The sequence below is a fragment of the Onychomys torridus genome, chromosome X (genome assembly GCF_903995425.1).
Source record: "Onychomys torridus chromosome X, mOncTor1.1, whole genome shotgun sequence".
Classification (NCBI taxonomy): Eukaryota; Metazoa; Chordata; class Mammalia; order Rodentia; family Cricetidae; genus Onychomys; species Onychomys torridus.
In genome coordinates, this window is record NC_050466.1 from 35,213,245 (window position 1) to 35,237,066 (window position 23,822).

At 38.4% G+C, this 23,822-nt stretch overlaps 1 protein-coding gene and 1 non-coding gene across 4 annotated transcripts in view; one reads left to right on the forward strand and one right to left on the reverse strand.

Moving 5' to 3' along the window:
• Positions 1-23,822, forward strand: part of Slc9a6 (solute carrier family 9 member A6) — a 62,759-nt gene that overhangs the window by 9,803 nt on the left and 29,134 nt on the right. For all 3 annotated transcript variants that reach the window (XM_036174440.1, XM_036174439.1, XM_036174441.1), the window contains 8 exons: positions 1,723-1,922; positions 4,880-4,957; positions 5,250-5,326; positions 5,630-5,742; positions 11,874-11,979; positions 19,619-19,760; positions 22,580-22,685; positions 22,960-23,048. In XM_036174440.1, the coding sequence (XP_036030333.1) occupies positions 1,723-1,922; positions 4,880-4,957; positions 5,250-5,326; positions 5,630-5,742; positions 11,874-11,979; positions 19,619-19,760; positions 22,580-22,685; positions 22,960-23,048 (911 nt within the window). The remainder of the gene's footprint in view (positions 1-1,722; positions 1,923-4,879; positions 4,958-5,249; positions 5,327-5,629; positions 5,743-11,873; positions 11,980-19,618; positions 19,761-22,579; positions 22,686-22,959; positions 23,049-23,822) is intronic.
• On the reverse strand, positions 21,901-22,082 carry LOC118574944. The gene has a single exon (XR_004943812.1). It is a non-coding gene; the product is annotated as a U2 spliceosomal RNA (small nuclear RNA).

A 23,822-nucleotide genomic window follows, 5' to 3' on the forward strand; every position in this document is an offset into this window, starting at 1 on the left:
GTGTAGTTGAGGTATATACATGTAATAGAATATTAATTTGCCATACAAATGAAGCTTTGATATATTCTACAACAAAGGTGAATGTTCAAATATACTAAGTGAAAGAAGCCAGACACAAGAGGTCATACATTGTAGGATTCTATTTATATGAAATATCCACTACAGGCAAATCTATAGAGATGAAAAAGTAGATTTGTTTATTTCGGGCAACACACAATATTTCAGGGAACACAATACCCACCACACCAAGGGCTGGGGCTTATAGGGCTAGAGAGATAGCTTAGTCATAAACTACTTACTGTGAAAGCATGAGAACTTGATTTTGGGTCCCCTGCACCCAAGTAAAGGCAGGCATGGTGACATGTGTCTTTAAAAGGGAGAGTTCTGCAGGAGGGCAGAAATAGGTCCCTGGAGCTTACTGGCCACCTAGTCTAGCCAAAATCAGTGAAGTCTAGGCTCAGGGAAACACCCTGTCTCATACAGTAGAACATTGACTGAGGAAGACACCCAATGTTAGCCTTTAGCCTTTACTACACAGATGACCATATATATGCTGCATGTATGTGTATACACATCTATACATACTCAAAAGTTTTTAAAAGTTAAAAAGTACCAGAAAGCTAGAGTTTGGGGATAGGGCAGTAGGGAGTATTCTAATTTTTTTGGAGTAGTGAAAATGTTCTGGAATTAGTGGTGATAGAGTTACACTTTGTGAATATACAATTTGTGAATATAGTAAAAACCACTGAATTGTATAATTCAGAAGAATAAGCCTTACTACATCAGAATTATTTCTCAGTAAAGCTGTCATTAAGCCTTGCAGTTTATCAGTACAGTTTGATAGAACCCAGAGTATTGTGTGTATCTGAATATGTGTAGGAGTAAAACCTGTATGCTGATCACATAGGATCAGAATCAGGAATTTTCTTTCATTTATTGATTCTGAGGTGGGTATTTTAAATTTTAATTCTGACCTTTCAGTAGTAGAAGAATTCAATCAATCTATAAATAGTGTATTTACTTTGCCATTTATTAAATATATATTATTTGGTCCCCTATGTGCATGTGCTTTGGGAATAAACACAGGGAGCGTATGTTTACCTTGTTAATTGATGGATGGGGATTTTAGAAAAACACATTTTTTTGTGGTCTTGGGCTTAAATCCAAGGAATAGCACTAAAGAAACACATTGCTTTTTCCTTCTTGTTTGGAAATAATGTCTCATGTAGCTCAGGCTGTCTAGGAACACACTATGTAGCTCAGGCAGGTCTTGAAGCCAGTCTTTCCTTAGCCTCCTGAGTGCTAGGATTATAGGTGTGCACCAAATTTGTCAGCTTCAAAAAGTATACCTTTCCAGTATGACTGCATTGTCAGCCTGACACCCCATAGAGCATAATCTGTGTACAGATGATTTGAAGATACTTTCTCATCTAGTCACTTTCCTCATTGGTTATGTATGTGATGACTTAGAAATGGAGTGGCCTGTGCTATTACTCTAGGGCACGTTTTCCCTCCTGTCCCACAGATTACATGAAGATTGGACTCTTAGACATGTAAATTCAGTAACACTTTAAACTGTAATAGCACTGGTCTAAAAAATTGGTTCTGATCCACCAGGGACTGTCATCAGAAGTTTTCTGTTCTTAATCCAGAGATGTGTGTTGGGTACAAATAAGCAGTTTCTGCCTGCAAGAAGAGCTGAGGTGGTTCTTTCCTCTCCAGGTCTTTTGGTGGGCCTTGTGCTTCGGTATGGCATTCATGTTCCAAGTGATGTGAATAATGTGACCCTGAGCTGTGAAGTGCAGTCAAGTCCAACTACCTTGCTGGTCAACGTCAGTGGAAAATTTTATGAGTATATGCTGAAAGGAGAGATTAGCTCACATGAACTCAACAATGTTCAAGATAATGAAATGCTTAGGAAGGTAAGTGTTTAGTTGAAGGAGATGTTTGCTTTTTTTGAAAAGGTATGTAACAAGCAACTAGATGAATCTTTAAAAAAAAGAATGACCTTTATTTGTTTATTTATTTTTGAGGCAGAATTTTACTTTGTGTGCTGCCATAGAGCTTGCTACACAGACCAAGCTGACCTAGAACTTGTAGCAGTCAGTCCCACTGTCTCTGCCTCCTTGGAGTTACATGCATGCACTATCTACCTCTCTCAACTTGTGCCACTATGCCTAGCTGTAATTTTTAATATTTAAAATAATAATTAATTGTAAAATGTAATAAAACCTGTTAATAAATATAATGCTGTTAGGAGATGGACCTATCTATGTTTTATTTTCATGATTAAGGCTAAAATCTATAACTCTCTTTATTTTTCACTCTATGTATAATGGTTTTATAACTGACAGTGGTCAGGACCTGAGTTCAGAAGAATGCATAAGCATTTTTTCAATTTACAGATGCTCCTGTTGCTTTCAGATGCATTAATACATTGGGTTCATTTAGTTCCTCCCATGGTCCCATCAATATTTCATTGAATTCTTTTGTGCCTTTCCTGTATTCTAGACAAGCATAATTTGACCTTTCTTTGATTCATAATCTAGCACAACTTCTGGGGCCCTACTAAGAGCTTCAGGTATTGTACCATGCTTTCTATGGGAGGTTGGGTTGCAATCTCACTAGCTCTCCAGATTCCTGGGTGCTTGCCCGTGTTCCACTCAGTTTCTCCCCTGAAGCTGCTCAGTACCACTTCAAACATTGCTCCGTGTTCACACACCCTTTATCTCCTGTCTTTCAGTTAGCAGGACTTGATCTTTGTAGTCACTTGATTGTGTTCCTGTCTTAGGGTTTCTATTGCTGTGAAGAGACACCATGACCATGGCAATTCTTAGAAAGGAAATTTACTTAGGGCTGGCTTACAGTTCAGAAGTTTAGTCCATTATCATCATGGGGGAGGCATGGCAGTATGCAGGCAGATGTGGTGCTGGAGAAGGAGCTGAGAGTTCTACATCAGGATGGGCAGGCAGCAGGAAGGGAAGGTGACTCCAGGCCTGGCTTGAGTTTTCAGACTTCAAAGCCCACTCCCAGTAACACACTTCCTCCAACAAAGCCACACCTATTTTAGCAAGGCCACACCTCCTAATAGTGTCACTCCCTGAAAGCATACAGGAGCCATTTCCTTTCAAATCACCACAGTTCCTCTCTGTTATGGTTTTAAAAATTCCTACAAACTTAAAGTTTACTTTGCAACTAGAGTACTTAACAGCCATGGAAAAGTACAGTCCTTGAAATTTCTAGGAAAGTAAGTTTTTCAGCATGGTTAAGTGTATAGCTGCATATTGTGTTCATATCAATTTTACCGCAACCTTCAGAACAGAAAGGGGCATCTGCATCGTTAAAACAATTAGGTTTTAAAATGAGTGGCCTATGAGGACTGGAAAGTTTGATTTGTATAAAAAGGTTTTTTGTTTGTTTGTTTGTTTTTTGTTTTTTGTTTTTTGTTTTTCGAGACAGGGTTTCTCTGTGTAGCTTTGCACCTTCTTGGAACTCATTCCATAGCCCAGGCTGGCCTTGAACTCACAGAGCTCTGCCTGCCTCTGCCTCCCAAGTGCTGGGATTAAAGGCATGTGCCACCACAGCCACACTTGTATGGAAAGTTTTAACTAACTACAGTATTATGTTGTGTAGCTTTAGAGAGATTACCTGTGTAGCAACTCAGTTTCCTTTTGTCAACAGTAAATGTAGCCCTGAATTCTGTTTCTGAATTTGGGTCTCTTTTATATAAAGCAAAAATATGATTATCCTTTTTCCACTTTTTTTTTGAGAGAGTGTTTCTCTGTTGCTTTGGAGCCTTCCTAGACCTAGCTCTCTAGACCAGGCTGGCCTTGAACTCACAGAGATCCACCTGGCTCTGCCTCCCAAGTGCTGGGATTAAAGGCGTGCACTATCCCACCTCCCAGCTCTTTTTCCACTTTTTAAGATTTTTAAAATTTATTTTGTTTTGAGACAGAGTCATGCTATGTGACCTTGTCTGGTCTATTACTAAGTAATTCAGGCTGACTTTCAGCTCACAGCAATTCTCCTGCCTCAGACCCTTCCCAAAATGCAGGGATCACAGGTGTGTATTATTTGTGTTCTGCTACGAATTTTAATGTAATATTTTTGTGTAGTTTCCATAGAAATGATATAATTGATTATTCCAGTATTGAGTAGGACAATAGCTATCCTGTAACACAAAAACTATTATGGAAGTATTAGATTCCCTGTCTACAATATTTACTTTTAGGTTAGCAAATAAAATAATAGGTTTTATGTCATTTTCATCTTTTGTGTCATTATACTTGTCTCTAATTTGTCTCCTTTTCCTGTTGCCCTCTACACATACACACAGACACACACAGAGTGAAGAGAAATATTATCGAATGGGAAAAGAATCTTTGTCAAGTGCACATCAATCGGAATGTTAAAATCTAGGATATAGAGAAGCATAAGAAAACCCTCTAGGGGCTGGAGAGATGGCTCAGAGGTTAAGAGCACTGACTGCTCTTCCAGAGGTCCTGAGTTCAATTCCCAGCAACCACATGATGGCTCACAACCATCTATAATAAGGTCTGGTGCCCTCTTCTGGTCATACATGCTGTATACATAATAAATAAATAAATCTTTTAAAAAACCCTTTAAAATCTATGCAATCAGTAAATGTGCTAATAAAGTAAATAGTTTATCAAAAGAAGAAATAAAATGGTCAATAAATAAAAATGTGTTCAGCAGCAGACAAATGCAAATTTAAACCCTACATGAAGTGTTTTGAAGCTGACATAGGAACATTCTTGCTGTTAACCAGTTTAACCTTGACTCTTTTCCTTTTGATAGTTTGATGAGTTTGTGAGATATTCTGAAGGAAATAATCTCAAGGAATTCTGTATTTTAACAGGTTACTTTTGACCCTGAAGTCTTTTTCAACATACTGCTTCCTCCTATCATATTTTACGCAGGTTACAGTCTGAAAAGGGTAAGTGCTTTTGCATTTGCTCTGCTTTGAGTAGCCTTAACTTTCCCGTGCTTTGATGGATCTTATGTTTCCTATGCACTTCAGAAACAGGTCATGTCTTCCAAGTTCTCCTTCCTTTTCTCCTTGTCTTTTTGAAAGGTTGAAATTTATACCAGTACCTGAATGCTTGCTCTGACTGGCTCTTCTAGAGAATGATGCTTTTAATATTAACATAGCAAAGTACAATCGAAAAAATGTTCTTTGTCAATACTTGGTAGATATTCTAACAGAACATAACTTCTTTTTTTGTCAGAGACACTTCTTCCGGAACCTTGGGTCTATCTTAGCATATGCCTTTCTTGGAACAGCAATTTCTTGTTTCGTTATTGGGTAAGATTTGAAGCTTGAAATGTCTTTTAGCCTCTAGATTATAGTTCTAAAAGAACAGCCTTTGACTTGCATTTGATTTATGTGTTACTGTAATCTCAAATGTGTTTTAAGAACTTTTGTGGTACTTATTAATAATAAGTTGGTTTAGTTTTCCTTCAAGTTTTAGCCATATTTAAATACCTGTTCATTCAATCCAGGATTAATCACAGAGTACTATAGTAGATTCCTTTTCTTGTTCTTCCTTTATTCTAACTTCTTTAGTAGTTGGCATTTTTATAATATAGAAATGTGTTTATTGGACAGGTCCATAATGTATGGCTGTGTAACTCTGATGAAAGTGACTGGACAGCTCGCAGGAGATTTCTACTTTACAGATTGCTTGCTGTTCGGCGCCATTGTCTCAGCCACAGACCCGGGTACGTTTTAGCAATGGCGCTCCAGCCAATGCCCAGGTGGATGCTCTGGAGCTGGAGAATCAGGCTTAGGTCTCTACTAGCACTATGCTTCCCAGTTGTAGAGGACTAAACAGTTCTTAACTCCTTTGGCTTAAGCACATGTTACATTGGCCTTACAACTGCTTCACAAATTGATGCTGCTCTCATTAGAGCTATTAAATATTTTGTTCAGAAATTTAAATTGCTCTTTATAGCCTAGTGATTGAATATAGCAAAAGAAAAGCTAGATTGTACATTTTAAATTGGTTGTATACTTCCTTTTGCATTTCTAGACAACCATTTCTCTAAAACTCTTCTGTTTATATTCAGCTTTCGGCATTTTACAGTAGAAAACAATTTGAGTTTTTTGGTTTTTGTTTGTTATTTGAGATAGGGTCTCATGTAGCTCAGGCTGACAAGCTGGCCTCTAATTCACTAGATAGTCAAGGATAATCTTGAGCTTCTGATCTTCAACTTGTGCTCATTTCCTGAGCTCTGGGATTATTGGAGTGTGCCATCATGCCTGGTTTATGCAGGACTGGGGATCATACACAGGGCTATATACATCCTTGGCATGCACTCTACTGTTATTGTTCTTTTAAGACAGAGCCTCACTGTAGCCTGGGCTGGCCTCGAACTCATGACATTTTCCTACCTGTGATTGCAGGCATAAACTACCATGCCTAACTAAGAAAAGTAGCTTTAAAATGGTTGCTATATGGTAGCTATGCTGATTGGGGTAGTCTTCGGTATATTATTAAAGATTTTTTTAAAAATAAAATTGGCCTTATGGCTATGAAATTATTCTATTATTGACAAAGCCTGCTTCTTTGTGATTTCAGTGTGAAATCTCTAAGAATTTGTGTTAGTTAATGAATTTAATTGCTAATGAAGTTAAATTTTTAAATGTGTATTGGTAAACTAACAGCTATATTCCAATGAAGAGTTTGTAGAAACTTTAGAATGAAGTGGTTGGGGTAAACATCCAGAAATTAAAAAGAGTTCAGTAAAGGAATAAGTAATCCAATCATTATGTTGTTTAATGAACTGATAAGATACTCTTAAAAATGTACAAATGGCCAATAAATACGTTTTGAAAATGTCAACACTTTCCGTCACTGGGAAAAATGAAAATCAAAACTACAGAGATTCCATCTCACCTCAATCAAGATGTCTGTCATCAAGGAATCAAATACAAACATATGTTGGTAAAGCTGTGGGATGGGGTGGAAGAACTCTTGCTGGATGTGGTGGCTTATGCCTGTAATTCTAGCATTTGAGAAGGTGAAGCAGGTGGATTACTGTGAGTGTGAGGATAGTTTGGCCTGCAGAGTAAGAGCCTCAAGAAAAGGGAAACTTAAACACTCTTGGTAGGAATGTAAATTAGCCTAAACACTATGAAAACCATCATGGGAGTTCCTAAAAAACAGACAACCTAAAAACAAAACTACTATGTGATCCAGATATATCACTCTTTCAGGATAAGGAATATAAATCAGCATACTGCAATGATACCTGCATACTCATGTTTTGTATGGTACTACTATTCATGGTAGCATGCTGTAGAATCAACTACAAATAAAAGTTAAAGTGTGATATATACACATAGATGCTTACACGTATACCATGGAGTTTTATTTTTCATAAAAAATACAGTTATGTCATTTCCAGAAGAATGGATGGAACTGGAAATATGTTAAGTGAAATAAACCAGACTAAAAAAGACAAATTTCACATATTTTCTTTCACATGCAAAACAAGATTTAAAAAGAAAAAACATGGGTGGGGGAGAGGTATTGGGGTTAGGAAGAGGGGAGGGAAGGGAAGCTTTGGTTAGGAAGTGAAAACAAGAAAATATTTTAAAAAAGAAAGAAAGAAAAAAAGAAAAAACCATGTAAGTTGAAGAGGAACTATTTGGAAAGAGAGAAGGAACCAGCTTATTAGATGGACAAGTAGTGGGATGAATATGATCAGTGTACATTATGTATATGAAAACATCATAGTGAAACCCATTAGTTTGTACATTTAACATGCAATAATAAAAGTAAATGGGAAGAAATGCCAGCATAGGAACAGGGTGAAGTTTTTTTGCTCTTACTTGTTTGGTGTTGGGAGCCTTACTCATATAGGCAAGTGCTTTGTTACTGACCTGTGTCTCTATCCCCTATACTGAAGATTGGGAACCTGGGGTCAAAGTTTTCTTTGACTATTAGTTGGAATTTGGTAGAAGTTTGTTCTGTTCCAACTTTTGCCCTTGTGAGTTAATCATCTTCTTTGATTGCCATAGAGCACAATTGAAGCAAGTGTCCTAAGGTTACCTTTGAATTCCTTCCTTAACTCTGATAACACAGGGAATGACAGAAAGGAGAAAGATGTGTTCTGTGTGCTATGAGAGATAATTTAAAAGATTACTCAGGGCTCACTAGGCACAACGGTATGTGCTTGTAATCTCAACACTTGAAAATGGAGGCTGGAATTTAGAGGACTTGTGGCCAGCCTGGGCTATCTAGTGAGACTTTCAAAAGTAATAACTAAAAAACCAAATGAACAAACAGAAGAGTTCCCAGAAAACCATTTCAGAAAGACATTTGTATAGCTTAATGTGTTTTATTTGTTTGTTTGTTTTTTGTAGTGCTGAGCATAGATAGAAGAATGTAGGGACTGATGTACACTAGGCAAGAACTCCATGGCTGAGCTATATCCCCAGTCTTTTGGTGCTAATTAATTAATTTTATATTGGATATATGAGTGTTACATGTGTTTGTGTGAGTATATGTATATGTGTGTGCATGTGTGTGGGTGTTTTCCTCTATCCCTTTCCACCTTAGGTTTTTTTTTGCTTTTTGTTTTTTTTTTTTTAAGACAGGATCTCTCACTGAGCCTGTAGCTCATCAATGTCTAGACTGGGTGGACAGTGAGCTCCAGGATCTGCCTGTCTCTCCCTCCCTAGCACTGGGATAATAGGCAAGCCTGTCATGTGCCTTTCCATGTGGGTGCAAGCCATTGCCCTTGCCCCTGTATTTTTGAATTTTGATACAAGGCCTTTCTAAGTCCCCAAGTTTGGCTTTTAACTTACTCTATAGCCCAGGCATTCCTTGAATTTGGCATCTTCCTGCCTTGGCCTCTGGAATATTCGGCATTTCAAGTTTATGCCACCCAGGTTTGCCTTAGTTTATCATTTTGTTTTGATTTCTTTTGTATGTAGTTCAAGGTGAGCTGATATCATAGCCCAAGTGGCCTCCAATTAATGGTAATCCTTCTGCCCCAGTCTTCCAAGTACTGAAATTATAGGGGTGAGCCACCACACCTAGTTGTAGCTTAACATTTTAAAAAACTGATATCATTGCTTCTTTATAGATTGCACTGAGCCTGTCCTTTATGTTTTTCAAGAAGCCAGTGGTCTTGGGTGCCCTTGTCTTTCAGTAGAAGCAGGCATCTTGACATTTCTAATGATCGAGCTGGCAACATTACTTCAGTTTTTGTTTTAGTTGGAGCATTGCCTGACTATCTCAAGCAGTAATCTTTTGTTTATATAAAGTTTGACAGACTTCTTTTCTAGATTATGTAGGGACTTTCTCTAATTCTATTATTTTATATTATCTTGCTAGAAGTTTGAGCCATAGGTTCTCTATTTAAAATTTTACAGTATTTTTCCACTCTCCCTTTTCTTTCTTTGAGTAATCTTTATGACATCCTATTCTTGGGGATGGAGAGATGACTTGGCAGTTAAGAGCATTAACAGTTCTAATAGAGAATACAGGCTCAATTTCCAGCACCAACATGGTGGCTCATAACTATCTAATTCCAGAGGATCCAATGCCCTCTTCTGGCCTCCATCTGTACCAGGAACTCACATGGTACACAGACATACATGCAAACAAGACCCCTACACACATAAAATAAAACAATAAAATAAAATCTCCTCCAAATAATTTTTTTAAAAGATTTAAATTTTTACATATATGGAAGTTTTTATTATTATTATTATTATTATTATTATTATTATTATTATGTGTTTTAATTTTATACATCAGCCATGGGTTCCCCTGTCCTCCCCCTCCTGCCCCCCCCCCCACCTTCCCCCTGGGAATTCATTTAAACCTGGTGGATTCAGTACAGGCAGGTCCTGTCCCCTCCTTCCAGGCTGAGCATGTGTCCCTGTGTAAGCCCCAGGTTCCAAACAGCCAGCTCAAGCACTAAGGACAGGTCCTAGTCCCACAGCCTGGGTGCCTCCCAAACAGATCAAGCTATTCAATTGTCTCACTTATCCAGAGGGCCTGATCTAGCTGGGGGCTCCACAGCCATTGGTTCATAATTCATGTGCTTCCATTCTATTGGCTATTTGTCCCTGTACTTTTTGCAATCTTTGATTCAACAATTCACGCTCTTGCAGTCCCTCCTCTTTCTCAACAGTTGGACACCTGGACAAACATGGTATGTACTTACTCATAGGAGGATACTAGATGTAAAACAAAGATGACTAGACTGCTACACAACTCCAGGGAGGCTACCTAAAAAACGGGACCCTACGAAAGACACAGGGATCACCCAATGACAGAGAAATGGATGAGATCTATATGAACAACCTGGACGACAGTGGGAGTAATGAAGGGCAAGATTTGAGGGAAAGAAAGCTTAGGGGAGCAGGAGATCCCAGCTGGATCAAGAACAGAAAGGGAGAACAAGGAAAAACAGACCATGATAAATGAAGACCACATGAGAACAGGAATAGGTAGAGTGCTGGAGAGGTCCCCAGAAATCCACAATGATATATCCTCTGTAGACTGCTGGCAATGGTCGAGAGAAAGCCTGATCTGACCTAGTCTGGTGATCAGATGACTAAGCACCCTAACAGTCATCTTGGAACTCTCATCCAGTAACTGATGGAAGTGGATGCAGAGATCCTCAGCCAGGCCCCAGGTGGAGCTCCAAGTGTCCAACATGTATGGAAGTTTTAGATGCATGAATATCTGTGTGCCATGTATATGCCTGGTGTTCGAGGAGGCCAGAAGAGGTTGTCAGGTTCCCTGGAACTAGAGTTAGAGATTATTTTGAGCCTTGACATGGGTGCTGGGAATTGAGCTCCAGTTCCCTGAAAGAAGAGCCAGTGTTCTTAACCACTGAGTCACTTTTCTGGCCCCTAGGTTTTTTTTGCTTTTCAGAATTTCATGCATATATATGTATACATATGACATATCTGCATGTTGATATGTCTGCTCCTGTGTTTTGCAATATAAATTATATTTTTTATTTATTTTTTGGAGCTGAGGATCAAACCCAGGGCCTTGCGCATGCTAGATAAGTGCTCTACCACTGAGCTAATTCCCCAACCCCAAATTATATCTTTTAAAACACAAGCTTTCTGTTTTGAATGTTTCTTCTTTGTAAATGCTCTCATTTCTGGCTATGTTAATTTTTCATATCTGCTTGGATTTATTTAATGGGTAAGCAATATGTGACCCAGCAATGAAAGTTACACAGTCTTATCTGATTTTCTAAAAATCTAATATAATTGCTTCCCCCAAAGAAGGGAGTGTTGTGTTTTTTTATCCTTCTTACTCTATAATATCCTGATAGTTGGCTTCTTCATCAGTTAAATATGGCAGCTGTTATTCTGGTCATAAATCTTATGCCAAAACCAAAAAGCTAAAGTTGCATTTTCATTTCCTGAGGGCTTTACTAAACTTGGTATGGTTTCAATTTGCAAGTTAAATAGAAGTGAGTTGTAAAGCTCCAAGGGAGAAGGGGTGTTTATAGAAAGAGATGCTTTTCATATTTTCTTCTTTATTAAATATTAGGTGCTACTTAGTCTATAAGAATTCTGCATATACTCTTTATAGAAAATAAATGTACAAAACCAGACTCTTCAAATTTGCATGAAGATGGTAGGCCAACTCAGTCCTTCAGGATTATTTTCAGCTGTTTTTGAGAAAGGTGGTGTTGCATGTAGCCAATTAAGAACAAATAGTGTCAGAAAATTACTGAATCTTTAATTCAGTAAGAAAACATTAGAAAGGGAAACATGAATTTCCAAACACCATCTAACAGCTGTTGAGGGACATATGCTGTGTTTGTGATGTCTAAGTATTCCTCTGATTCTTTCTATCTACTAGTGACTGTTCTTGCCATCTTCCATGAACTTCAAGTTGATGTTGAACTCTACGCTCTTCTCTTCGGTGAAAGTGTCCTCAATGATGCCGTTGCCATAGTGCTGTCCTCGTGAGTGTCAATTTTCTTTTTATACTCAGAATGGTACATGCAAGGGTACTAGCTGCTGAAAGTCAGTTGTTGAGTAAGGTACGTTATGACTAGAAATATTTGAAACAATGAGTCTTTTTTCCTTACTCTGGCAGGAACATACATTTTATAGATAACTTGGAAAAATGCATGGAAAAAATGAAAGAAAAATTGATATATATATTCCCATCATATCAAAATAATTCCTATAAAAATTCCAGGACTGTTCCTTCTGCTTTTTTTCTGTTTGTCGTGCATATATATATAATAGTCTTTTTTTTTCTTTTTTTTCCCCCGAGACACAGGGTTTCTCTGTGTAGCTTTGTGCCTTTCCTGGAACTCACTTGGTAGCTCAGGCTGGCCTCGAACTCACAGAGATCCACTTGTCTCTGCCTCCCGAGTGCTGGGATTAAAGGAGTGTGCCACTATCGCCTGGTTTATAATAGTCATTTTAATGTCTGTAATTTTATTATCTGTTTTAACATTATAACACAAATATATTTTTACTTAGGTTTAAGTTTTTAATTCAAAACTGCATAAAAAGGTTTGTGTATAAATTCTGTTCTTTACTAGGCAGTGGTGGCTCACAGCTTCAATCCCAGCATTCAGGAGGCAGGAGCAGGTGGATCTCTGAGTTCAAGGCTAGCCTGGTCTACAGAGCTAGTTCTAGAAGTGAACTACAGTGAAGGCTACACAAAAAACTGTCTTGAAAAACCAAAAAAGGAAAAATAGAAAAGAAAAAAAGAGAAATTCTGTTCTTACACTCTAATCCTTGTTTTCCTAGCTCCTGAGAACTGTTTAATAAAAAAGTTTCTTTCATGTCTCACTGTTTCTTCAAATCCAGTCACAGATGGGGATATATTTTTATTTGCCTCTCATTTCTGTTTTTATTTTTTACTTTTGGCAGTTTTGGGGATTGAACCTATAGCCTTGTGTGTGCTAGGTAATTGCCCTAGCATTGAACTACATCCCCAGCCACTCAAGTTTTATCTTGGAGGTAGCTTATACATAGGTGTATTCTAGCTATATTTTCACATCAAAAGATTTTTTATTCTTTGCAGCTTGTGGTATTCTCTGTGAATTACTGCACTGTAATTCTTTTTTCTGTCCCTCAACCTTTTGCTCCTGGATATTTGAAGACTTTGAGTTCTTTGCTTTCTCAGAGGGGGTTGTGGTGTTTAACCTAGAGCTTTCTTCATCTGGCATAGGCATAGGCATAGGCATATGGTAGAATAAATTTCAGACGTGACTGTGAATTGTGCTTGCTCTAAAGGATAAATGCAATTTTAGTTTTATTTCATATTGGCAAGTTGCCAGTCAAAGAATTGTACCATTTTATAGTTGAACCACCATCATATGAGACTATCTTTCCTCAGCATTTCCTCAGTAAACTATTATTCCAGATTTTATATTTTTGCCAGCTTGATAATTGAGAAAATATACTGTAGTTCAATTTATTTTTTCTTATTTACCATAACCATCTGAGAAATGTTTTTATCTTAGATGTGTTAAATGTACCTTTCTTGATGATAATTGTTGAATGAGCAGTGCCTTTTATCTAAGTATAGAAATTGCTGTATGTGTTGTTGCAAGGTGTTTGCAGGTAGATGTTCTGTACCCCTGAGGAACTCACTCTTAACTAAGGACATAAGCAATCATATAGAAAGCTACCTTCACTTTATACTAAAATTTGCCATGAGCAAGAAGAAGAAAATGCCCTTTACATTTTCTCATTACTTTAATTTCTCTCCTTAACTTCTACTTTGTTAGTTATACAAGAGCCATAAGTCATGGATTCTGCTTTGCACAGCCTGACTACCATTGTTGCCTTACTGCACACTGAGAAATTACCCTTTCAGAAATAAAACACTAATCCCTTCAATGATGTGGATAGCAATATTTTAAAGTTCAAATCCATTTCTGTGAGTTCCCTATGTTTAATTGTTGCTTCCTTCCCTGCTGTAGCTATTACCAGAATTTTTTTTTTAAAGATTTATTTATTTATTACGTATACAATGTTCTGCCTGCATGTATGACTGCAGGCCAGAAGAGGGCAGCAGTTCTCATTACAGATGGTTGTGAGCCACCATGTGGTTGCTGGGAATTGAACTCAGAACCTCTGGAAGAGCAGTCAGTGCTCTTAACCTCTGAGCCATCTCTCCAGCCCCCAGAATTTTTTATAACTAAATTAAGAAATGAAACCTAATGGCTATAACTAATATTGATGCTGATGCTAAATGTGAGTACCTTCAATGATGATAGGTACGAAATAAAAGTTGTATGCTATATAAAAGGATGGATAGTGTAATTTTAATTTATGTATTTCAGAAACATGACATGATAAAGATCATTGAAGCTTCTAGTATATAAGTACACGTGAGATTCCAAGCCCTAAGTGCTACTCCAGACAATTATTTTACTGTTTAATCATCTACTGATAAGCATTCCTTTTTTTTTTTGCTCTAATAAGTTAAGAGTTCAAAAAAGTCTTTGTTCTGTTCTGTTCCTATCTTAAACTGTTGTTTACCGTGCCTTACATTTTCATCAATGAAGTAACCCATTTCCTGTAACTTTCGCATATGACCAGTGTTAAGAAAAATGCATACATCGAAAACATTTGTGTTTGGGTGATGAAGAAATATGTTCAAAAGAAAAAGCTTTTTCATGGATGTTCTCACAAAGGGCTACACTCCTATTGCAGCCTTTCTCAAATTGGGTTCTGTGAGTGAATGAAGCCTTCTAGAGAACAATTTGAATGATCTCTTTTTCTTAAGGATAATATATAGCTAGTACCTTTCTGAATTGTTAACTCATGCCATCTCTGCTGCAGCCTTCACGGGAGGTATCATTATAACAGGGGAGCTGTTAGCTATAGATGTGTCGATGGAGCTGAACAATCAAGTTCCTGCCCCCAAATGAGAGGGAAAGCACTTATGTTGCCTGATCATGGGAAGTTACTAGAGGAGGTATTTAGTGGTATATTGACACTCATTTTGCATTCACCTTTGATGTGTTTCAAAGGGTGTTAAGTATATTCTACTTGTATTGCATCCCCTTAGTTTAGTAATTGCTGTTTATATTCTATAAGGCAATTTTGTATGGAGAGAATGCCTTTCTGAGAGAATTATTTGGCAATTAACAGATTAAGGCAACCCTTTTAAATTTACAAAATTTATTTTGGAACTTGTTTATGTTTCTGTTTTCTCGGAGCCAATTCTCTCCTTCCACCATGTAGGTTCCAGGAATTGAACTCAGGTCATTAGCCTCGGCAGCAAGTGCCTTTACACACTGAGCTATCCTGTTGATCCCAAAGATATGTTCTAAAGTAAAATTTATAGGCCAGTGTGTAGCCAGAAGCTTTTCTCTCTGCCTGCTGGTACCCAAATAACCAGTCAGAGGCTTAATATTAATTGCAAACTGTCTAATCTATGGTTCAGGCTAATTGCTAGCTAGCTCCAACATCTTAAACTAACCCTTTTTTTTTTAAGATTTATTTATTTATTATGTATACAGAAGGGGGTGCCAGATCTCATTACAGATGGCTGTGAGCCACCATGTGGTTGCTGGAAATTGAACTCAGGACCTCTGGAAGAACAGTCGGTGCTCTTAACCTCTGAGCCATCTCTCTACCCCTAAATTAACCCTTTTCTATTAATCTATATTTTGCCATGGGGCCATGGCATTACCAGTCTGCTGGCATTTTGCTTCTTGGGTGGCTGGATGGTGTCTGTCCTGACTCTGCCCTCTTCTCCCTGTCTCTCTCTTGGATTTCCCATCTGGCTCTTATCCTGCCTTACCATAGGCCAAAACAGCTTCTTTGTTAGTTAGTTAGTTAGTTAGTTAGTTAGTTTTGGTTTTTCGAGACAGGGTTTCTCTGTGTAGTTTTGGTGCCTGTCCTGGATCTCACTCTGTAGACCAGGCTGGCCTCAAACTCACAGAGATCCACCTGGCTCTGCCTCCCAAGTACTGGGATTAAAGGCATGCACCACCACCTGGCCACAGCTTCTTTATTAACCAATAGTAACAACACATATTCACAGTGTACAGAAAGACCATCTCACAGCACCAGTGGCTATAACCTTTTAAAAAGTGAGTGATATTGCCATATTTATCTCCAGAAATGGAAGCTGTTTTGGAATCACTTGATCAGCACATGAAAAGACTTTAGCTACAGTGATGCTCTGTTTTGATGGAAATAGTACAAAGGTGTAGACCAAAATATATAAAAGTCACAAAGATATTCTTCCATGCTGCTGAAGAAAGAAATATTAGGAGCAGTTTTTGAAAGTCCAGTTTATGTTTTTGTTTTTATTATCTGTTGTACAGGAATGAAGAAACAGGGCCTTTTGCATGCCTTTTGTATGCTAGGCAAGTGTTCTGTTAACTGAACTTTATCCACAGGCCCTTGAAGCAAATTTTAAAGTCTAGTAATGGGCTAATACCATTTTAAATTCTTAAATATTTTGGTTTTGTAATTCTTGTTTCATTGCTCATTGAAGAAGTAGAGTTCAAAACCATGGGCTGGTATATAGCACAGTTGATAGACTGCTTGCTTAGCATGCATGAAGTGTTGGATTCAATCCCTAGTACTACATTAAAACTAGGCCTGGTGGTACATACCTGTATTCCCAGTATTTGGCTGGTGAAGGCAGAAAGATCAGTAATTCAAGGTCATCCTTAGCTACACAGTGAATTCAAAGCCAGACTAAAGTACTTATGGAACCATGACTCATAAAGAATTCAAAACATTATGCATGTGATAAAAGGAGAAAATAAATACAGAAAGATAATAAGACACATCTGTTAAGGCAGTAGATGATGGGGTGATTTTCCCTTGAGCCATATGTTGCATTAATATTGGGATTTTTTGAAAAGTATTCATGTAAATATTTATGCTACAAGATGGAATGTGTCCTGATATGGAAAAAAAATGAGTCAAGATTTCAACCCAGAGGCCAGCATTTGCCTAAACAGAAGACACAAGCCCATCATGTGTTCTTCATTTTAGTGATTAAAGAATAAAATAATGATTAGTGTGAAACTGTAATTTAGACTAATCCAAAGGGAGCAACTTCAGGAGGCAGAGCATACATATTATGTTTCATTGAATATTTTGAAAACAAATATTATCAAAGAGGATGAAGGTTGTAGTAGAGAAGTATGGTTTTCTTCCTGTAGAATGTATTTTAATGTTACATAGCATAGTAGGTGGAGTTTTTCTATCCTGCCAGTCAGTTCTGTCCCACCAGCCAGCTCCCCAAATAACCACAGAGACTTGTTATTAATTATAAGTGCTTAGCTGCTTGCTTAGGCTTGTTACTAACTAGCTCTTACATTTTAAATTAACCCATTTCTATTCCTTTATTGCTGCCACATGTTGCTTATGCCTTGTTACTTCATTTTGTACATGTCCTGCTTCCTCTGCCTCTGGCTGGCAACTTCTGAGACTCTGCCCTTCTTTTTCCCAGCGTCCTCCTAGTCTGGCTCTAACACCCAATCCCTTCCTGCCCAGCTATAAGCCAATTAGCTCTTTCTTAACCAATGAGAGTAATACATATTTACAGTGTGCAATGAGTGTTTCACTGCACACACTTACAATGGTGTGACCGTTTGTGTATATGCAAACTTATCGTGCTATTAAAAGCCATTTCACATTTATCAAAACTATATATACTATTTTAGTTCCAAAGTGATCTAGTTACTTTGAGCTTTTAAACACAAATGCATAAAAATTTCAACTCACATTGAGTGTTAGAAATTTCTTAATGCTGTTAGTAGAAATGGATGTGCTTTAATAAAATAGATACTAATTAGGAAATCATATTTTGGTCTTGGTGTTTAACAGTTTAATCTGGGAGATATAAAAAGAACTTCTCATACATGGTATAGGTAACACACTTTTTAGCCTTGAACCAGAAAATAATTGTAGTAAGCTCAGGGTGAATTCATTATATTCTTAGGAATGTGTTTTTCTTCCTCTTCTTTGACATGACTTGTATAGTGTCTTTGAGTCTGTACTTTTCATGAAACTGGTACTTTAATTAACTGAGATGAGAAGTGATTCAGTAACAGTAAACACTGTTAGCAGAAACCTCCTGGTAAAAGTGTTTTTCTTGGTCTTTTCTATTTCCTTGGGTGACTTTTATAAAAGAAGCTCTTTTCAGACCAGGTTTGGAATTTGAGTTCAAAACAGAGATTGTCCATTTTAATTGCCTGGCTTGACTTGGTTCAGAGTGACTCTTAAGTTGAGGGTGGAGGATCCAGCTAGGTATGCCCAAAGTCCTTCAGAGTGGGTCCTAATTCCTTGGAAGACCTTTTGAGCCCATTTGCCTAAAGAAGTCTGTTTTAATGAGTAAATACATATTAGGCATTTGGCCCATTCTGGCATTTTAAAAGTTGGAAAAATCCTTCATTTTCCCATAAGAGGAACCATATGCAATGGGGTTGAATATTGAGCAGTGTTCTTTATATTCTTATGCCTCTTCAGGAAACAAGTAGGGTTTGTTTATTTTCATTAGTATAGTAGGGCTTTGGAGCACTCAGAACAGATAATTCTTTTTTTCCCTGTTTTTTTGAGGCAGGGTTTCTCTGTGTAGCTTTGAGCCTTTCCTGGAACTCACTCTGTAGCCCAGGCTGGCCTCGAACTCACAAAGAACCACTTCCTCTGCCTCCCAAGTGCTGGGATTAAAGGCATGCACCACCATCGCCTGGCTTAGAACAGATAATTCATAAACATAATCACACACACACACAGGGAGGGGCAGGGGAGAGGGGGATGGGAGAGAAGGAAGAGGAGAGAGAGAGAGAGAGAGAGAGAGAAGCTCAGTATTGAGGATGAAGAGAAAAAGGCTTGGTACAGCTTTTAAATAGAGACCTTTACAGTGGCCTGCTCCTGAAACCTCTGTTTTCTTGCTAGCTGTATATACTGCAGGATTCTTTTATGTAGCCTTTTGTAATTCACTTACAAAGAGTTGGATGTAGCAGGAATTTTTCCTGTGCCCTGCCTGGTCCTGCAGCCACTCAGACCCAAGTAAATACACAGGCTTATATCAATTATGAATTGCATGGCCATGGCCTATGGGTCAATTTTCTTGCTAACTAGCTCTTATTTCTATTAATCTATATGTCCCCATTTGTTCCATGGCTTTACCTGTTTGCCATTACATGCTGCTCCCTGGATGGCAGGATGGCGGCTCCCTGGATGGCAGGATGGTCTCTCCCTGCCTCTCCTTTCTCTTTTTGTCTGTCTGCTTGGATTTCCACCTGCCTCTAAGCTGCCTTGCCATAGGCCAATGCAGCTTTATTTATCAACCAATCAGAGCAATACATATTCACAGCATACAGAAAGACCTCCCATAGCAGTTGGAGGTCTCTTTCTTCTTCTGATTTTGTCATTGAAGTTCTATACTAGAAAATGCTTCCATTTTTGTTTTTGTTTTTGTTTTTTTGTTGTTGCAGTTAGTCACTGTATAGCCAAGGCTGTCCTAGAACCGGAGTTTCTCCTACCTTAGCCTTTCAAATGCTGAGGTTGCAGGTATATGCTATTATATACAGATTTGGATAATATTTTAAAAGTAAAACTTGCTACTAGAATTGAGAGCAATCTTATCTTTTTTTATAGCTCAATAGTGGCATACCAACCAGCTGGAGACAATAGTCACACCTTTGATGTCACAGCTATGTTCAAGTCTATTGGAATCTTCCTTGGGATCTTCAGTGGATCTTTTGCAATGGGTGCTGCTACAGGAGTGGTGACAGCTTTAATATCCTTTTATTCTATTTATTTTTTCTTCTTAACCTACTGAGGTAGTTTAATGAAGCATGGTTTTTCCTAGTTCCATGGCTGGAATTACTTTTATCGTCACTAATCTTTTAACCAAGAAGTTTTTCTGAAAACATGAAGCAAAATCTTTCTTATACATCACTTAATGAATTCCATTGCTTTGCATAGGGTCAGTGCCTTAAAATGTGTGTGGGGATCAGGGTTTCATGTATTTCAGGCTGGCCTTGCATTTTCTATGGAGCTGAAGATGCCTGGAAGTTCTATCCTCCTGTCTCTTCCTCCCAAGTGTCAGGAATATAAGCATACACCACCATACCTAGTTTGTGCAGTGTTTAAGCTTAAACCCAGGGCTTTGTGCATGCCAGGCAAGCCTTCTACCAACTGAACTGTATCCCCCCCTCTTTATGTTTTTAATTTAATTTTATATATATGCCTGTTTTGCCTGTATGTATGTCTGTACACTGTGTGCATACATGATGCCTGCAGAGGCTAAAAGAGGATGTTGGATCCTTTGAAACTGGAGCCACTGAGGGTATGGGTGCTTGGAGCTAAATCCAGATCCTCTTCAAGGGCAGCCAGTATTATTAACTACTTAGCCATCTCACTAGCCCATATTCCTTTTTCTTGAGACTGGATCTTATTATGGTAGCCCAGGATGTTCTCAAATTTATGATCTTCCTGCCTTAGCCTACTTAGGGCTAGAATTGCTGTCCTGTACCACAATGCTAAACTGCCCCTAAACTGGCACTGTAAGAGTCTTTGACTAGATGCAACTATCCCTTTGAGGACGAATTTTCAAGTTATAGATTAAATTGGTGTGAAGTAAATAGACTCCCCAAAGTCTTTGGGTATCCTCTGCTGGTGGCCATCGTTGTCACTCTTCCCTCCTTGTTTAACAGAACAAACAGAGAATGTGTGGTTCCTGGGTGAGCACATATACGCGTTCATCCTGTCTTTCTCGATTACAACTTTTGTTCACCAGAGCCCTGGCCTGGGAGTCCAAAGGACCTGAGTTGTAGTCCTGATACTGCCACTAGCTAGCCATGAGAAATACAGGGCAAATGATTCTTACATGCATTCAGGAGACATTTGCTGATTGCCTGCTACAATCCAGCTGCTGTAGTCTGGAAATCAAAGATAAGACAAACATAGCTCCTGCCTTGCAGACCCAAATATGATAGAGGTTTTGATATTTGAACCTTGGATCTCAATGTAGGAGAGTGGAAGGTTGGGAAAATTGAGTAGGACTAGCTACAAATCTCTTTTAAGATTTATTTTTTTATTCTATTTCTGTGTATGTGTGAGTATATGGCACATGTGTGCAGGTGTCCACAGAAGCCAGCAGAGGATGTTGAATCCCCTGAAGCTGAATTACAGGTGGTTATAAGCCACCCTCACAACCCAACTCAGGTCCTTTGGAAGAATATCAAGTTCCCTTAACATTGATCCATCTCTCTAGTTTCAACCAACCTTTTAAGACACTTTCATGTAAAACATATGTGTGATCTTTTTGAATACTCTTGGTTTTATGCTGGAAGAGAGTACATTCCTGAGGGTTTTTTTTTTTGTTTGTTTGTTTTGAGACAGGATTTCTCTGTATTAATACAGCTCTGGCTGTCCTGAAACTCGCTTTGTAGAACAGGCTGGCTTTGAATTCATAGAGATCCTCTTGTCTCTACTACCCAAGTTCTGGGATTAAAAGTGTGAGCCACCATGCCCAGCTCTCATTCCTGGCCTTTTCATTGGTGAACTGAGGCATTAAGGTCAGAAAAGGGGGTTTGAAGGGAGCTAATACAGGCTGTGTCTCTTCTCTGTTAGAAGATCTTCAGGGCTAGGAAGTGTATCTTGTTTATTATTTGTTATGGTGCTAGTTCATGAATTGACTCTAGATTCTAGCCCTAGATTTATCATAACTTGGCACAGGCTCTTCCACTATCACCCAGCATACACTTTTTTCTTTTTTCTTTTTTTTTTTTTTTTTTTTGAGCTGAGGATCAAACCCAGGGCCTTGTGCTTACTAGGCAAGCACTCTACCACTGAGCTAAATCCCCAACCCGTTTTTTTTTGTGGGGGGGTCAGGAAACCACTTTGTTCTTATATCTAACAGAGCTCATTCCCTGAGGGCGTGCACCGTTTGCGGAGGCACTGCAATACCAGGTTGATGCACGGAGCAAGCTCCTATTCCAACTCTGAATTCCAAAAATCCATTTAATATATTGTCTTCGGATAGAGGACGCATCAGATATTAAACTGATAAGAACAGATACTACACTTGATCTTAGCCAAAAGGCCGAGAAGCAATCTACTTTTTTTAGATTAGTATAAAGGAGTGAAGTGCCTCAGTTTCTTCATCATAGGATGAAAGCTTTGTATTGCAGATGAGTTAGAAGATCAAATAAATGTGAAACTCTGTGTGTGGAAGTTACATATTTTTATAAATGCAAATTGTTGTAATTATGGAAACTGTCATGCTTTGGGCCACAAGTTAATAGAGTTTTAGCATGGTTGTGTTTCAGTGTGCTGATCTCATCTTTGTCTTTTATTATGTGTTTTCAGGCAGAACATGTCATACTCATAAATCAATAGGAACATCTAAATTGTGAGATTTTCTTACTGATAGGAGGGCAGCTCCATAAGATTTCATTCCAAGAATTTCTTACCATTTTACTTTGTGCCTTTTGTGTTAGAGAGGCTCAAGAACCCTTCCCGAACTTTCACAACTACCTTGAATTGACTAGTATTTTCCAGTTATATTTGTGTGTTACTATGAGATCTTGTTACCAAGCTTAATGGTCTTACGTGACAAAGTTCACCAAGTTGCGGGAGTTCCAGCTGCTGGAGACGGGTCTGTTCTTCTTGATGTCCTGGAGCACCTTCCTTTTGGCCGAAGCCTGGGGTTTCACAGGTAGGTGACTTTCTTTGCATTGTAAACCCCTATGAGGAATGACTTAGAGAGCTCCTTTCCAAGTGAACCAACTCCTTTTGTGTTTGAACATACTCACTATGGTTGGGAGTCAAGATGGAGGTTCAATGCAAAGAATTGGTTCCTCCCAACAAAGTAAGTCAAAGTAAATGAAAAGGTCAACATTATGCATGGAATCTACTTCTGTAAAAAAGAGACTTTGTATAAAATCTAGGAGCCCTCCTTTTCTGTGAATTGGACTTTTCTGTCTTTGCAGGTGTGGTTGCAGTATTGTTTTGTGGAATCACACAGGCACATTATACGTACAATAATTTGTCCACAGAGTCTCAACATAGAACGAAGCAGGTAAGAGAAACTTTATGAACAGTGAATAACATTTTCCTTCTCTTGGCAAAACAAAAGGTTTTCATTTTCAACTTAAATATTCATGATCATTTCAAACTGATGTCTTCTCTTCCTCTGACTCTCAAAATGGATGGGGCTGGCAGGTTGCAGGATAGCAGTCGGCCAGCAGAGTAACCAGAGGCTGGTAGGATTGGACTTCTGAAAACTAGTCAAGTGGCTTCCGCTTCTCTTAGTGCCTTCCTAATCCAGTGGCTGCTAAGAGGAAGGATTTGAAGGCCCACTATGACTTGATCAGAGTTCCTGCTGTGCAGTGTAGAAAAGGGTTGACTTCTTATCTGGATCTGCTGAGCTACACAGAGACTTAGCTTCCTGCACTCTTCATTCAGGCCCTGTATTCCTGCTCCTTCCAGGAGCCTCGGCTGTCATTGACTGGGCACCGCATCAACAGGCTACCTGAAAAGAATTCCGATGCAATTAGGCATATTGTTTTCCTGTCTTAGGAGACATAGAAGACCAATTAATAAATGAACTGTAATGTCTACAATAGGAATGTGGGCATATTGGACGACTGTAGTAAGAATTAGGAACTTCCAGTTTTGCAGAATGCTAGAAAAGGTGAATTGAGTCTAGAAAGGACCAATAGTAAAGCAAAATAGTAATTCTCCTCCTCCTCAAGCTACAAAGTTAGTGTACATCACATGCTTTCCCCAACACTGCAAGAGAAATTAGGCGCCCCCTCCAGAGCATTTATATGGAGGTTACAAATCCCTTTTG